At 38.2% G+C, this 15,937-nt stretch overlaps 1 protein-coding gene across 1 annotated transcript; it reads right to left on the bottom strand.

Annotated features, from left to right (window-relative positions):
- Nucleotides 1-4,697: 4,697 nt before the first annotated feature.
- Nucleotides 4,698-15,928, bottom strand: LOC140232358 (uncharacterized). The gene is made up of 3 exons (XM_072312483.1): nt 12,754-15,928; nt 10,811-10,981; nt 4,698-9,333 (listed from the first exon to the last, which is right to left on the bottom strand). The coding sequence occupies exons 1-3, from the start codon at nt 15,908-15,910 to the stop codon at nt 9,080-9,082; spliced, it is 3,582 nt and encodes a 1,193-aa protein (XP_072168584.1). The 5' UTR covers nt 15,911-15,928; the 3' UTR covers nt 4,698-9,079.
- Between the last annotated feature and the right edge of the window lie 9 nt (nt 15,929-15,937).

Here is a 15,937-nt window from a genome sequence, read left to right as displayed (position 1 = left end):
CTATATCAAAGTAATTAAACTTCTGTCATTTCATTAATATTAGTGCTATTGGAATTTAATTTCACTCACTTACATATTTTTTTATGCTTTACAAGAAAATGCATTTGTTTTTTGAAAAGTGTCAAAAGTTCCCGGGAAAAAAGCAATATTTTCCCGCCGGGAAAGTTGTTTTGATCCATAATCTGTGCATATTATTTGAATTTATGTTTGAAATATGCACCTTTGACTGATTTCTTATAGTGCAGATTGCAGTTGTTATTATTTTAAATTTTTCCCCTTTTATTTCACAAGTTTTTAAATTAATTTTCCCTGAAAATTCCTGAATCACAAATGTTTTTCCCGAAACCGGGAATTTTCCCGGATATTCATATTTTAAGAATCATAAGCTGCTTGCTGATCAGTTTTTACTAGACTTACATCAGTGGTACTAGCAAACTGAAATACACATGTATACACACAAACACACACATGCACACACACACACACACACACACATACATGTTTATGGCGTCAACCGTGGACCAAGTTTAGTGCTATGCAATAGAGGACGTATGTAGAATATAATCTAATTAGCGCTTTTGAATTTGAAAACAATTAATTAACTGCTTAGAATAATTATTTTTTATAAATGCGCTAATATTTCATTATATTAATATATATCTTTAATATTTGACGTTACGCATTCAACTGTGGACGTTCTACAAGTGCGCATGTGCAAATCACCATCACACGTTACACAAAATGTACCTCACACCGCGGACGTACCGCAAACAGGTGCAATAACCGACGGTCCTTGATCTCATACCGATATAGACATATGCTGGATATCGGTAGGCCCTATACGTGCCGAACCAGTTTTTGGGAAAACTTCGCTTGAAATACCGTTAGTGAGCGGTTAAGCAGCTACATTAATTTCAGTCAGAGACTGGGGGGAGGGGGGGGGGGTAGGGGGCGGGGCGGAGGTCTGCACTCAAACATGAAAATGACATAGGGATTGGAATGCATTGCAAGTTACCATTGGAATTGAAACAAAAACCAACGTTTGTAAGCTTTAAAAACGCACTTGACCGAAACTGTTACTTGACAACTTTTTCAGTTTCCCTCTTTTGTACGGGCTTCTCTCTCCCTATCTCTCCTCTCTCTCCTTCTCTCTCTCCCTCTCTCTCTGTGTTTCTCTTTCTGTCTGTCTCCCTCATTCTCTCTCTCTCCTGAACTCTCATTTCTTTTTTCGTCTCTTTCATTTTAAACTACGGCGATGTACTTGTATAATTGTACATGGTTATCTTTGATTGATCATGTTTGTTTCTGTCGAAATGTGTGCCGCAGTTTCATCAACATGTTATTGTTTTTTTCTATATTTTTTTTTGTTTTTAAGTATGAGTTTTGTTTGTTTGTTTGTTTGGGTTTTTTTTTTTTTGGCTTCTTTGTTCATTTCTGTATAAAATGTATATCTATGTTGTATTTTTTATCCGCACGGACCTGCGGAAGAACAGCCTTCGGGGCTGAAGTATGTGCCGTGCATAAATAAATGAATGAAATGAAATGAAAAAAAAAAACAAACAAAAAAAAAAACCTTTAGCTGACCATCTAAACGGAAAGGAGGGGAGTGCTTTAGGTGATACACCCCAAAAAATAGAAAGTCGTTTGGGCACTAAAAAAAAAAATTGTGTGGGTCTTTCTGTAGGCCTATATACCACGTCAGGCTAAATTCAAATTCAAATTCAAAGTTTATTTCATTTTTCGACAAAACATATGTTCCACTTCTTTTGATAACAGAGAATAAGGTAAATAATAAGAACATAGTGAAATGAATAGACTGTACAATTGAGGACCTATAGTAATCATACATTGTATAAAAAAAAAGAAACAGAAGTGATCAAAGTGAAGTACATGTATACCGTTGCTTACAGTGCGAAAAATGGAGGGACCCACTAAAAAGACACTAAAAAGACCCACTATTAAAAAAGAAAGAAAGAGAGAGAGAGAGAGGCTGTTCAAAGGTAAACGTAGGTAGGCCTAATAATTTTGATGTATAAGGGTAAGAGGGTAAAAAAGGGAAAAGGGTAAATTTTGGGATTTTTGTGACAAATAAAAAAATTGTTGCCATTGGGTGACAAATTGTAAAATGGTGGGTTATCGGGTGACAGTGCCCCCCCCCCCCAGGGGGGGGGGGGGGTCTTTTTGATCGCACGTATGAACTGAATGTTGATTACCTATAGACGGTAATTTAATATAGGCCCTGCCGACATCCTACAATGGGCAGAGCTGTCTACCGGTGAGATCGAGGACCGTATATTACATCATTATCACAGATACCACAGTACATCCGCGATGTACGGTAATAATTTGTGTGACGTACGTGTGATCGTGATTTGCGCAAGCGCAGTTGTAGAACGTCCGCGGCTGAATGCCAAGTAGAAACATTAAATACATGTAGTGATAATTGCACTCGAATCTAGATCGTTTAAATTATTCTATCAGTTTTGAAGATCAAACGGGATAAACAAATTATATTCTACATAGGCTACATGTACGTCCTCTATTGACTAAAACCAAACTAAAAAAAATAATAATAATAAACCCCAAAGCTCTCATAAAGCAAAATAAACTTGTGCTACCACTCTCGCTAGCATTGAGTTACCCTTCCTAGCGGAGGTCTTCGGGGATAACTACTACAAGGTACAAGGTACTGCATATAGCACTAACCTACATTTGGACGAGCTGTAATTACCGTTGTTCAAGGGTCGGGTCCCGTCACTTTCACGGAATTAAATCACATGGGGGGGGGGGGCTACTTTTAAAGGGACTGATGTATACAATAATCCAATTGGAATGTTATCCCATTTTAACCCATGGCTTTTACCCATGCACCTTCTTCATATATTGGAACTACCGTCATGACCATGTGACCAATTACATCAAAACACACCAGTCGTTAAGATTTGCATGTCATATTATAATGAACATATTTTTTTTTGATATGTATACAGGTGTATTCTAGACTTGTATCGCCCTTTTTATGAAATGTGCTGGTGGATTACTAGCAATTGCATGAGATGAATATGTTTTGATGTGTTCCCCCCCCCCCCCCCAGGGTGGTGGGGGGCGAGTACACGGCAACATAATTTAGGCCCTGCCGATATTCGCCACCAGTATGAGATCGAGGACCGTCCATTATCGCAGATACGTCCGCAGTGTGAGGTATATTTTTTGTGACGTGTGATCGGGAGTTGCGCAAGCGCAGTTGTGGAACGTCCGCAGTTGAATGCAAATTTAAACATTCAAAATTGATAATTGCTCTGAATCTAGCTCGTTTAAAGTAATTCTTAACAGACTTTAAATTCAACAGGGCTAAATACTTTTGTTTCTACATGCTTGTACGTCCTCTACTGCATAGTACTAAACTCCATTTGGAGGAGCCCTAGTTGTTCAAGGGTCCCTGTCACTTTTGCCAATTTCAGTGGGTCACGTGCCAACTGGTTTCAATGGGGACAAATTCTATTGTTTCACTTTCCATGTACAACAGTACTCCCAATTGTCAATGTGTATTCAATAGGGATCTCCAATGGGGATTCAATTGGATATTCATCCTTGGATAGCCAAATAAGAAAATTATTGTTTCATTTGGAACACAAATTAACAGTTGGCCATATTTTGGTTACAGGTACGGTATGTGCAATGAAACTTATGTACACTGGGGCATAAGCATGGATGTTCCCCCCCAAAAAATGTATATGTTCCTTATTAGTCCTCTGTAACACCACTCTTTTCTTAGTAATTTCCTTTCTTATTTATTTAATTCATTCAATGCACAACCTTCATGCCACCACTAAAGAAGTTTTGTCATTTATTAAGCTTTGTTCATACTTCCACCGCAATGTGATATGTGTTACCAATATACATATTAACAATTTTCTGCCAAAACTCATCACAACAATGAAACTTTATTACGATATCTCAATGCTGTGATTTGGAAATAGATTGACATTCCTTCAACTCAACTCAACTGCATCGCAGTGCAGTGGAAGTATCGTTCTTATCGTTCCAGGTTTTTTTGTTTGTTTTTTTAATCCGAGTTTGTCCCGTCACGGAAGTGGCCGGAATTACCTCACAGCACTCACAGCAATGGTTCTCACACCTTCTCGGCACCTCTACCAATTTGGGGCATCCTCCTTTCTTAAGCCAATCTTCCAGGGGGCATTTCATGAAGCATTTTGTCCGACAAGTTGTCGGACAAATTGGGCTCTCAGCCAATCAAATGCAAGGATTTCAATAGCTTGTAACAGTTTGTCAGAAAAATATCCGACCAAAATGCTTTATGAAATGCCCCCCCCCCCCCCCCGAGCTCTTAATTCCTCCACCTGCCTCTTTCCCTCTTTCCACATTTTCTTTGGTCGATCTCCCTTGCTTTCGTAGCTCATTTACTTTAAACTGTGACACCTTCCTCAGGACATCCTCCTCCTTCTTCCTCAACACATGTCCATACCATCACACTCCATTTGCCTTTGCCAGCTGTTCCACTGATTCCTTCAACCCAAGCATCTCCATTATATCCTCAGTCACCCAGTGCCCAGTCACTGGGTATTCCCCTCCCCCCTTGCACAACCTGACACTTATAGTTCCATCATCACAACAACCCCTATCTCTCCACTTGAAATAATCATATCTACATCAAAAGACCTTTGAGTTTGAAAGAATCTGGTTAGAACAAAGAAACTAATATACGTCCAGTCTGACGCACATTTAATTATTGGATGCATGAAATTTGTCCCAGGCAAACTAGGACACTAAAGGGACATTGTATTCCACACCATTGCAACTCTACAATGACGAAAAAACAAAATATCCAGCTAAACAGTAAGTGCGCGATCAGAAAACATTTGTTAAACAGTCCACCATGTCAGTTGGATGTTTATAAAGGTCTAAACTTTAAACAACATTCACATTATGTCACTTCAAATTGACAGATGACACTTGCAAGCTTTGTGGGACATTACGCTAATCTCAGCCTAATGTCACACTGTCCTGAATGTTAACTCCCGATGAACACAAGATTATGGAATTTTAAGAATTTAGTGATCAGGAAGGTGCTCCAGGAGGCCCAAAAACACTACCAGCGGTCACACGATGTTTTCAAAAGCCAACACAAATGACTACGGCAACACCAATGTGACATTTTCCATAATCGTGTGTCCATCGGGAATCAAAATCGGGGCAGTATGATGCCTGCTTTAATGTTGCATGGCTTTGACCTGAACTGTGTAAAGACCTGTTCCTTCTCCTCTGGCCACTCAGTCAATGTACTCTGGAATTAAATGGCACATACATGTAACACTTCTACCACGAGTGGCATATTTTCCCTCTACACAACAGACACAATGTCTCATTGAAGCAATACCAGCAAAACTCAGAAGCAAAAGTGTACCTTCACATGGCAAGAATTAGATTTAATCACTGTTATACAAATTGAAGCACGATATCAGACATGTGTCTAGCATGGTGCCGTAATTCTGTGCTCTAATGTACCTTACCCTTCATTATCGTTCTAATATACTTCAATTATGGATGATATTTGCATCAGACAGATTTTATTGTAGTTCTTTTTTTGGTGACAGTGCAGTGATTGAGTGAACATAAATGTCCGAATGCAATAGCAATGCGAAGGTGTCATGCCTCAACATACATGATGCATGCACAAAGACAGCAATCATTGCAAATTATTCAAATACATACTATGTAGTCCCGTTTTTACTGACACAATAAAATCAACAGACTATAGCTCATATGTGTGCTACTTTTACAGCACACAAACACTCTACATGTCATGTACATTCCCACTGCACATTCCTCATTTAAATGTAAAAAGAGTGCAGTGACAACCATCTGAAACACCTCGAGTGTTGTTTTTTTTTTAAATTCATGTGACTTTCAGTATCTGTATTGATATCCTAGTCATTCTAATTTGCACTCTAATATCATTAGACTCCTTGCACATTTATGCATGTAATTGCTAAACACCAATTTCAGTCATTGGAATTGTATTCACATTCGGAGTGTTTTGGTGTAATTATACAATATAAGACAAATAAGCTGTAACTACTAACTACTTTACAAATGTCTAAGGATTTATAGCTAATATGCCAAATACAAACAATGAACATCTTAAAACATTTAAAAAATGCATCAACGAGTGGGTAACACAAGCCAATATACCATTACACTGCCACCTGAAAGTCGGCATGCACTGTACTGACACAAACTAATCCCTTCATAGAATTCTAATTCCACCTGAATGAAGTTCAATCATTACCATTTATCAAAACTATCTCAATTCATAATCTAGCTTTTCCTTGACCCTGTACACTCTTAACAAAATATTAAATTCTCAAATGGTAATAGATATGTCATGTGGTTAGAATCTTAAATATTCTAAACTAAGCCTATGTAAAGATAATTACAAAACCTTCAAATTTTTAAGAGCCTTCAAAAGGTTCTTACCAATAGATGTCCCTTATCTCATTTTTTTTTTGTTTTTGTTTTTTAAATGTCCCCTCAAGAACTCTGAGGTACCCAGGTTTCTAGGTTCACCTCTCACAACAATTCCTAAACATTTTTGGTTCTAATTCAAGTTTACTATTTTTTTTCTACAAATTGATCTACCATATGTGAGGAATCGGCTCTCTGATTTGATCAAACCAAGAGTGCAGCTTTATGTTCACAGATGTCTGTGAGTAATTGTATTATGTCGTTTTCTTCAATTCTCATCTTTTTACCAATTTTTAGTGGAAATAACAAGTTACAACATATACCTCAAATACAAGGTACTGCAAAATTAGAATTCACTGTTGCAATCAATAAGTGGTCCCTTTAAAAAACACTTTATATTGTTGAGGTATTGACCAATAGTCATAACCAATGTTCTCAACAAAAATCCATGAAACTACAACTACTGGGCTAGTCAATAAAGTGTGAACTTGCCAACAAGAAGTGAAATATTCTAATGGAATAAATCTACACACCTTTTTATTTGGGCTTATTCAACCACACGTGCTTGTTTTGCATTTGCGTTCTCAAGGTCAAAATTGTAATTACATTGCATCAAAATGGCTCACTTCATTTGTGGAAAACTACAATACAACAAAATCTTCAAAATCATAACCACTGTGACGAGTCACATATAAAGTGTGAGCTTGCAGACAAGTAGGCCTACGAAATTTTAATGGAATAAATCTACATGTGGTTTTAATTAGGCTTAACTCAACCACAAGTGTTTGCATTGTATCTGGGTTCTCAAAGTCAAAAGCATATATACATTTTTATCAAACTGACTTGATTCTTTTGTGGAAAACTATATGATATCCTGTATTGTAGAAACTACAATATAATACAATATAATACGAAATCTTCAAAACCATAACCATACTGTGGCGAGTCACATAATAAAGTGTGAAACTGCCAACAAGTGCAAGACATATGAATAGAATAAATCTATTTTCGTTTTTAGGCTCAATTCAACGACAGGTGCTTGCATTGCATCTGGGTTCTCAAGGTCAAAAGTGTATATACATTCCATTAAAATGACTCCCTTTTGGCCCCAACAATTGCAGGCGCATACTTTTGATGAGAAACTTTTTGAGGTGAAGTTACTTTAAAAAAGATGATTCAATTATGCAATAAAATAGGCCTACCTGATAAAATAAACAAGTTCGAAATTTGTTCATACTTGGAAATGATCCATGATCTACTTTCTTAGAGAACAAAACAGGATCAATTCTTCACGTAGGGAAAACAATCTTATTTTTGTAGTAATTAAGATCTACAAGCATTATATCACCACATAATCATATTATAGGCCTACATACTTTTTTTTTCTGAAATCAGGATTTGCTAAGAATGAGCAAGCCCACTATTGTTATGGACAATTGCCTAATTGATTTTTTAGTTGAGGTTCAGGACAGTTGAAGAATGTGGTCCTCCTAATCTGGTGTTGACAGATTATGATGCCACACTTCCTCATATGTACCAACATGCTAACTTCTTAAAATTTTTGTGTGCCATTGCCTGTCATTTATATTTCCATCATTTCACCTCATTTGAAATTTGAAATGTACCAAACTTGTCAACATAATTTTCTGTGAATTTGTATATCTACATGTCAATCAATCGAACACATTTTCTGGTAGTTTACGTCATTTACATGCCCTACATGTATTCATACTTGATCATAAACTAATGCATATACACTGCAATCGAGGCTGAAGTGAAATACACTTTATTATTTTGCTAGTGCTTCAATTCAACTATTCACCAGCAAGACTCACTAGTAATCCAAATTCATACATGTATTTCACTTGTTAAGTGACCTCCAGTGTCTATTTCATGTGTTGTTTCCCCTAATTTCCTTGCATTTCACCATTATGCACTGGTCTTTGCCCAGTTTCTTACAGCCATATTGAAGTGCAAGCCCATTTCCATTAGAAGACAAACCATTGATTCTACACTGGAAACTTCTTCATACTTAAAGAAATATCAAGACAAGAAAAATTTTGTCCCACATTAACTTTTCTACATCTGTAACCAATGAGTTAAATGTTGATCTTTTAAATCGCAAAACAAATGTTGCATATATTTGTGCTCATCTTCAATTTTTCTTTTTAGCCAAATCTTGTGTGACAAACTGTTTTCTTTTGTTTTGTATTTACTATCAGTAATGTGTAATGGTTTGCAAATACAGATGAATAATCTTGCATCTCTATGAAAACAGGCAATTTACTGCAGTTCATTTCATTGTGGAAGTTCAGTGGACATAAAATGTGATAAATACAACACCAACCTTGTGGCGTTGTGCCACTGCGTCCATTATCACATAATTTGCAAAACAAATTCAAGCCGTATGATCCATCACTGTCCATGGCCACAATGAAATAACATGATTATGCAATGTAGGTCTAGTCCACCTACTACATGGAGAGCTTGTTCTTAAAAACTTCATTTAGTATGTATCTATTGATTTGGAAACATCAAAACAGTTACAATCTGGTATTCTTGACTCGATACAGCTGAAAAAAGAATATCCATGTTAGATCCTATCCAAGAAATCTAATGGATCCGCCTTTCTAATCTGATTCCTTACAAAATCTTTAATGTTGTGCCAATCCCGTCCCCGTAGTGATTTTTCACACTTAAGGCACTCTTCACACTGAGCTTTTCCTGGTAAACTTGTTGTTTCAAAACAGGTCTTCAGTCTCTTTGCTACAGCCAGTTTCTCTTCTTTAGTCCATGGTCTCTTTCTCTTCTGACCCCTTTCTCGTTTCGTACCTTTCACTTTGGAACCTGAATGGTAAAAACGACAAACGTTTACATTTGAATTTATCCAGCAAAAAATGTTACTTGTAATTTCATAGGCATGAATGGCGTTCCAGGAAATGGAAAACTCATTGGCTTGCTACTGTTACTTTCAATCAGAGGTAGGTTATACATAGAGTACAAGGCTTGTAATTTAGGCCCCAGTCCCATATAGTTAGAGAATCAACACGGCAGTCCTGGACCATACATGGTGGCTACAAGGACCATACCCCCCCCCCCTCCCCCCCCCCCCCCCCCCAGATGTCACCATCTCCCCGCACCATCAAGCCCCAGTTCCATATATACTATACAGGCCAAAAGTTTGGACACACCTTCTCATTAAAAACGTTTTCTTTATTTTCATGAGCACCCTTTCTTGTAATTACTGCTTTGAACACTTTTGGCATTCTCTCGATGTCCTTCAAGAGGTAGTCTCCTGAAATGGTTTTGTCACAGGTGTGCGTTACTAGGGTGAATTACACTGTATACAGTGGATTTTTGTTGTTGTTGTTGTTGTTGTTCTATCAGCAGGATTGGAATTATCAGTTGTGTTGTGCAGAAATAAGTTTAGTACACAGCTGACAGCCCTATTCGACAACTGTTAAATTTCATATTATGGCAAGAACTATAATGAGCTTATAGAAAAATGAGTGGTCATCATTACTTTAACAAATGAAGGCCAGTCAGTTCAGAAAACTGCAAAAACTTTAAATATGTCCCCAAGTGGAGTCCAAAAACCACCAAGTGCTACAACGAAATTGGCACACATGAGGAAAGACTCAGGAAAGGAAGACCACGAGTCACTTCTGCTTCTGAGGATAGTTCATCCGAGTCACCAGCCTCAGAAATCGCAAGTTAACAACGGCTCAGATCAGAGACCAGGTGAATGCCACACAGAGTTCTAGCAGCAGCCCCATCTCCAGAACAACAATTAAGAGGACACTGTGAATCAGGCCTTCATATGGTAAAATACATTTTTGTACCTGCTAGGGAACCACATGTAGGGGTGTTGCCATAATAATAGGGATACTGACCAGTGACCAGCGACTAGTGACCAGCTGTAATAGTGTGTGTGTTCATGCAAAACATGTCATATGGGGTACTGACAAGAATAAGACATAATGGCGGTCTTTATTGCATTTTCCTTATTTGGACTCCACAAGAAAAACAAAATAAAGGCCATCATTATGTCTTAAACTTTGCTCTGTACCCTATATGACATGGTTTACAAGAGCACACACACACTGCCATCATGAATAAACTCGAATTATCACTTTAAACAATGTGATGAATTCCCCAACCTAACACTAAGGGAATTAAGCTCAACTAGCAATTATTTTACAAAAAAAAAAAATACCATGGCAATGTCAAATTTTTATTTTTGGTTCCGTTGAAATAACATTCAATTTGGCTCTGCGTCACTGTGTGAGCAAAAAGCTGCAATATAGCAAGACTATTTTCTTACCAGATTTGATCACTGCCTTTACTCTTCTAACTGCATTTTCTTTGTCAAACTGGCCAACATCAGAATGCTGTAGCTGGCTAGCATCCGTTGATACTTCAGCATCCATGACTATGTCCTCTTCATCAGCATCATGATCTACATCTGGATCAAGGGCATCGTCTAGTGGTACTTCTGGAAATGCAAATTCAAATTGGAGAATAAGATGCAAGAAATCATTATAAAAGAGGCACTTCACAAACCACAAAGGTTCCCAGCCTTATGGTAGTAAAAGGGGACATCATTGCAATCAAAAGATACCAGAATTGTATCTAAGTAAGCTCAAAATAATTATGTGGTAAACGACACTCAGTTTTGGGGGGAATTTCAAGGATTAGCTCATCAAACTTTTGATTATGAAGGTGAAAATCAGTAAACATATTTACACCAAAACCACAAGATACTAAAATCTTTTAAATTTTAGCCAAGAACACCACCTCACATCATTGTCGTATTGGGTCATGTAACATTCATAATGATAAATTATCAGGTAGTTGAGTAAATGGGTTGACATATTTTTTTAATTCTGTCACTACTTTGCCTTATCATGAACTGCCTGTTGGCCTGATACTAGATTGTTCTTCAGTGGTTTAGTAGTATAAAATTATCAAAAAATATATCTCTAGATTTATATGTTCTTATTAAGTTATAAGCATCAGCTTCTGGAATTAACTATATTGGTTCTAATCTAAAATCATTTACACACTTAGACCTCTCCTTTTCCTTCTCTATTCTTCCCTGCTCCTCTTTCCTTGTTCTTCGTTGTCCAGTATCTGTCTGAGGGCATTTCCTCAAATTCTGTTATTTCTGTGTATTGAGTTATTGTTGTTGTTGTCGTCGTTATGTTTTTTGTGGCCGATTGCATATCTTCCTTTCCATTCAATTTTCCTGGCACACCTGGCCCCATAGTGTCTGTGCCACAAATGTGATATGTTACATAGTTTATACGTTTGCATCCTAAAATCCTAGTAAGTATTGTTTATAGTATCAGCATCATTATATTAATGAGTAAAATGTACAATAGTATATAGAAGAATTTAAAATGAATATATTGGTATAACAAATTGGTGCTGTTGTTGTTTTGTTCCAGTGTTCCACGTCTTACAAGCGTGGCTTTTTTTAGTGGAACACTGTTTTCCATCATTGTGATTATTTACTATTTTTGTTGCCATGACAAAGTGCATTGTTTCTTTTTTACGACATCATTCGTGTATAATATACTTTATATTGTATTGAAAAAATCCTTTATCAGACGAGTGCAAGAGATATGAAAAAAAAATTGTATCACTTTGGATTATGTCAACTTTTCTTTTCTTTTCTATGTAATGATGGAAATGAATAAACTATTGAATTGAATTGAATTGAATAGACCTTGATTAAGAATATCGAACAATTTTCAAAACTGTCTCATTCAAAATTTAAAGCATACCATATTAAATAGTAGGCTTTTTAATCTTGGGAACTGACACTGTTTTATGTAACTACCAAGGTGTGAATGATCTCTCTATATATTATTGAACTGCGATCAGGGAGACATTAAAGGCCTACATCCAATTATTATTATTTTTTTTTTTGCGGGGGATACAAGTAATTTTTTCTTTGTTTTCAAAAATGATCCTGTTCAGATTACAATTATACATAAAAATAGTCATTGGGCTCAGTGGTGCTCTGATAACAATATCAGAACAAGCAGTACTGCCCACAATCTGTCTAACTTGAAGTACATGTACGTAGTGAATGTGTATGAGATAATGGGCCCAAGCCCTGTATACCACATGTTCTATGCACATTAAGTTCCATGCATTAAAGAACATCAATTATAACCGCATTATCTCTCACCCAATAATAACATTTCAGTCAAGCTTCCCAGAGTATGTTAAGTGAATATTATTTAGTTGATAACATACCTTCTCCTTCATCAAGCTGAACCTCATCAAGAGTTGATCCATGAAGTTTACCAAGGGAGCCTTTGTCCATGCACATGAGAATCTTGGAAACCTTAGCTACTTGCATGACATGATCGGGAAGACGGTAAAAGTTCCGGTGAATGCGCACATCGTGTCCCATAAAATTGGCCAGCACATCAAGCTCATTGTCTCTTAAGTTCATCACTTGTGAGACCGTGGCAATATGCTTGCGCAACCTTGTAGATGTTATGTACGAAGGCTTGCTTGCACCACAAGATATGCTGAATTTCCTAACCACGTCACTCCCTCTGATGTGGCCATTAGAACTTGTCAGGGCAAACACATAAGGATTGGTCTCATACACACCAGCATCTCCTCTCTTAGCAACCAACAAGTCCATACTCCTTTTCATCTCACTTGTAAGAAGAACAGGAACTGCACGTTGTTTCTTCCCCACAATTTCCAGACGCCACAGGTTTTTACCGAGTTTTGCTTCCCATTTGGACAGGCCATAGTCGTCAGTCACCTCATCACCTTGCTTACACTTGCTGAAGTCATCTAGTTTCATTTTGCTGACTTCTCCAGATCGTTTCCTGTTAAACACTATTATGGATGTCAATGTCAGCTCAGCTAGGTATCTGTACTCCTTAGATATGTCCTCATCTGTTGTCTCTTCATTGAGTTTTGTGATGACTTCTTCAGTCTCAGTTTTCAGATATGATGTAAGTTTAACTACATCCTTTGTGACAGGTAGGTAAGTAGGATTGTTCCTCTTATTCTCATTCAGGGTGCGTAATGCGTGACTCGATACACTCTCTGTCCACTTCAGCTCGCAGAGTCTGATGAATTGGTTGCATCTTCTTTCCATGGCTTCATTCTCTTTCATGATTGCCTGACCCAAAAGAACACCAGCTGCCTTCTTCAGGGTATGACCAAGCTTTAGGGCTAAGCTTGGCGTTGTGTAAGTATGACTCTTCTCATCAAACCCTGAAATGTTCCTGGTTGCTTGTACAATGTCGGTGAACTTGCTGGGATGGATCAAATCTGCTAATCCTGCATTCTTGTCAGCAGTTACCTTTCTATACTCCAGTACTAATCTTCCAGTTTCCCTCAATTTGGTTCTGATGTAATCAAATTGGTCTTCATCATGGCCAAGTTTAAATGCTAGTTTCTCTGCCAGCAGTCTAGTCAGTTGATCTCCTTTAATAAAAAAGGAGACACCATTCTCATCTTCTCGTAGGCCTGCATAAATTTCTCTGACTTTTGTGGACATACCAGGAGCTGGTTGCAAAAGTCTTCCCTTTTTGATGCAACTTGGTTTTCGCTTCTTTTGAGATGTTTCATGCTTCTCATTTTCATCAGGAACCAACTTACAACTGTGTTTCCATAACTCTCTTTTACTGAAGTATCCTTTGCATTGATGGCAAGGCACATACTTCTTATAGTTAGCATCATAATTCGGTCGATACACAGTTATGATCTCGCCTTCTCCTTCTTGAAGTACGGCATGATTGTGTAAGTAATTGCCCAGATTTCTCATCTTGGTTAATAGTTGGTCCTTCAAAACCTTGTCAGTTGTAGCTTTCCATCGAACTACATCCAGCTCATCTTTATGTCCCTTAAATTCAGCAAGATGACGGGGCAATTTTTTGACGTACTTCCTGCAGAAGGGACAATATGAGCCTTTGTCCCACAATCTTTTGCCTTTTGTGTTGTGTGTCCGCATAACCGTTATTTTTTTCGTCCCTTTATCAGTTTTACTGGCCTGTTGCTCACATTCAGACTTGCTGGGATTTGGTGATCCTTGTGCCAACTTGCCCAATGGCTGATGACACATGTGACATTCAGCTGATGTCCCTGCTTGTTCAAGTTGCTCACTCTCTTCCTCTGATGCATTATTGCTGTGATTTGGTGAAGTTTGATCCACATACTTTCTCCAGGATTTGTGTGGGATAAACTCTTCATCTTCACTATCTGTGCTTACATCCTCAGACTCGGGAACATAGTCATCATCTGTCAGTTGGTCACTTTCTCCCATTGAAACCACAGAAGGACTGCTCAAACCCTGACTGCCATCTGCATCTGTTCCCTTTTCACCACCGAGATAACATTCCACTGATGTCCCAGTTTGTTCAAGATCATCATGTTTCCCCTTTGATACCTCAGAATGATGGCTCAAACCCTGACTGCCATCTGCGTCTGTTCCATTTTCATGCACTAGATCACATTCCGCTGATGTCCCAGTTTGTTCAAGATCCTTATTTTCCCCCTTTGATACCTCAGACGGACTGCAGAAACCCTGACTGCCACCTGTGTCTGTTCCATTTTCATGCACTAGATCACATTCCGCTGATGTCCCAGTTTGTTCAAGATTCTTATTTCCCCCCTTTGATACCTCAGAAGGACTGCAGAAACCCTGACTGCCACCTGTGTCTGTTCCATTTTCATGCACTAGATCACATTCCGCTGATGTCCCAGTTTGTTCAAGATTCTTATTTCCCCCCTTTGATACCTCAGAAGGACTGCAGAAACCCTGACTGCCACCTGTGTCTGTTCCATTTTCATGCACTAGATCACATTCAGCTGATGTCCCAGTTTTTTCAAGATCCCTTTTCTCCCCCTTTGATACCTCAGAAGGACTGCAGAAACCCTGACTGCCATCTGTGTCTGTTCCATTTTCACCCACGAGATCACATTCCGCTGATGTCCCAATTTGTTCAAGATCCTCATGTTCCTTCTTTGATACCTCAAAAGGATCATTGCTCAAACCCTGACTGCCATCTGTGTCTGTTCCATTTTCATGCACTAGATCACATTCCGCTGATGTCCAATTTTGTTCAAGATCTTCATTTTCCCCATTTGATACTTCAGGCAGATTGCTCAAACCCTGACTGCCATCTGCGTCTGTTACATCTTCATGCACGTGATCACGTTCAGCTGATGTCCCAGTTTGTTCAAGTTCCTCATGTTCCTCCTTTGATACCTCAGAAGGACTGTTCAAACCCTGACTGCCATCCGCGTCTGTTCCATTTTCATGCACATGATCATATTCAGCTGATGTCCTAGTTTGTTCAAGATTCTCATTTCCCCCCTTTGATACCTCAGGAGGATTGCTCAAAACCTGATTGCCATCTGTGTCTTTTCCGTTTTCATGCATAAGATCACATTCCGCTGATGTCCCAAT

This window comes from Diadema setosum, chromosome 8 (assembly GCF_964275005.1).
Source record: "Diadema setosum chromosome 8, eeDiaSeto1, whole genome shotgun sequence".
Taxonomy (NCBI): Eukaryota; Metazoa; Echinodermata; class Echinoidea; order Diadematoida; family Diadematidae; genus Diadema; species Diadema setosum.
The sequence above is the reverse complement of the archived record's forward strand: the minus strand, read 5'-3'. Positions and strand labels throughout refer to the sequence as shown.

What these genes read in the sequence shown, in the direction of transcription:
- LOC140232358 (XM_072312483.1), bottom strand. Translation starts at nt 15,910, where the DNA reads ATGCATGAAAACGGAAAAGACACAGATGGCAATCAGGTTTTGAGCAAT. An exon ending in TCAGCTTGATGAAGGAGAAG is followed by an intron (nt 10,982 to 12,753) that starts GTATGTTATCAA and finishes TTGCATTTCCAG; the next exon opens with AAGTACCACTAGACGATGCC. An exon ending in AAAGGCAGTGATCAAATCTG is followed by an intron (nt 9,334 to 10,810) that starts GTAAGAAAATAG and finishes TTTACCATTCAG; the next exon opens with GTTCCAAAGTGAAAGGTACG.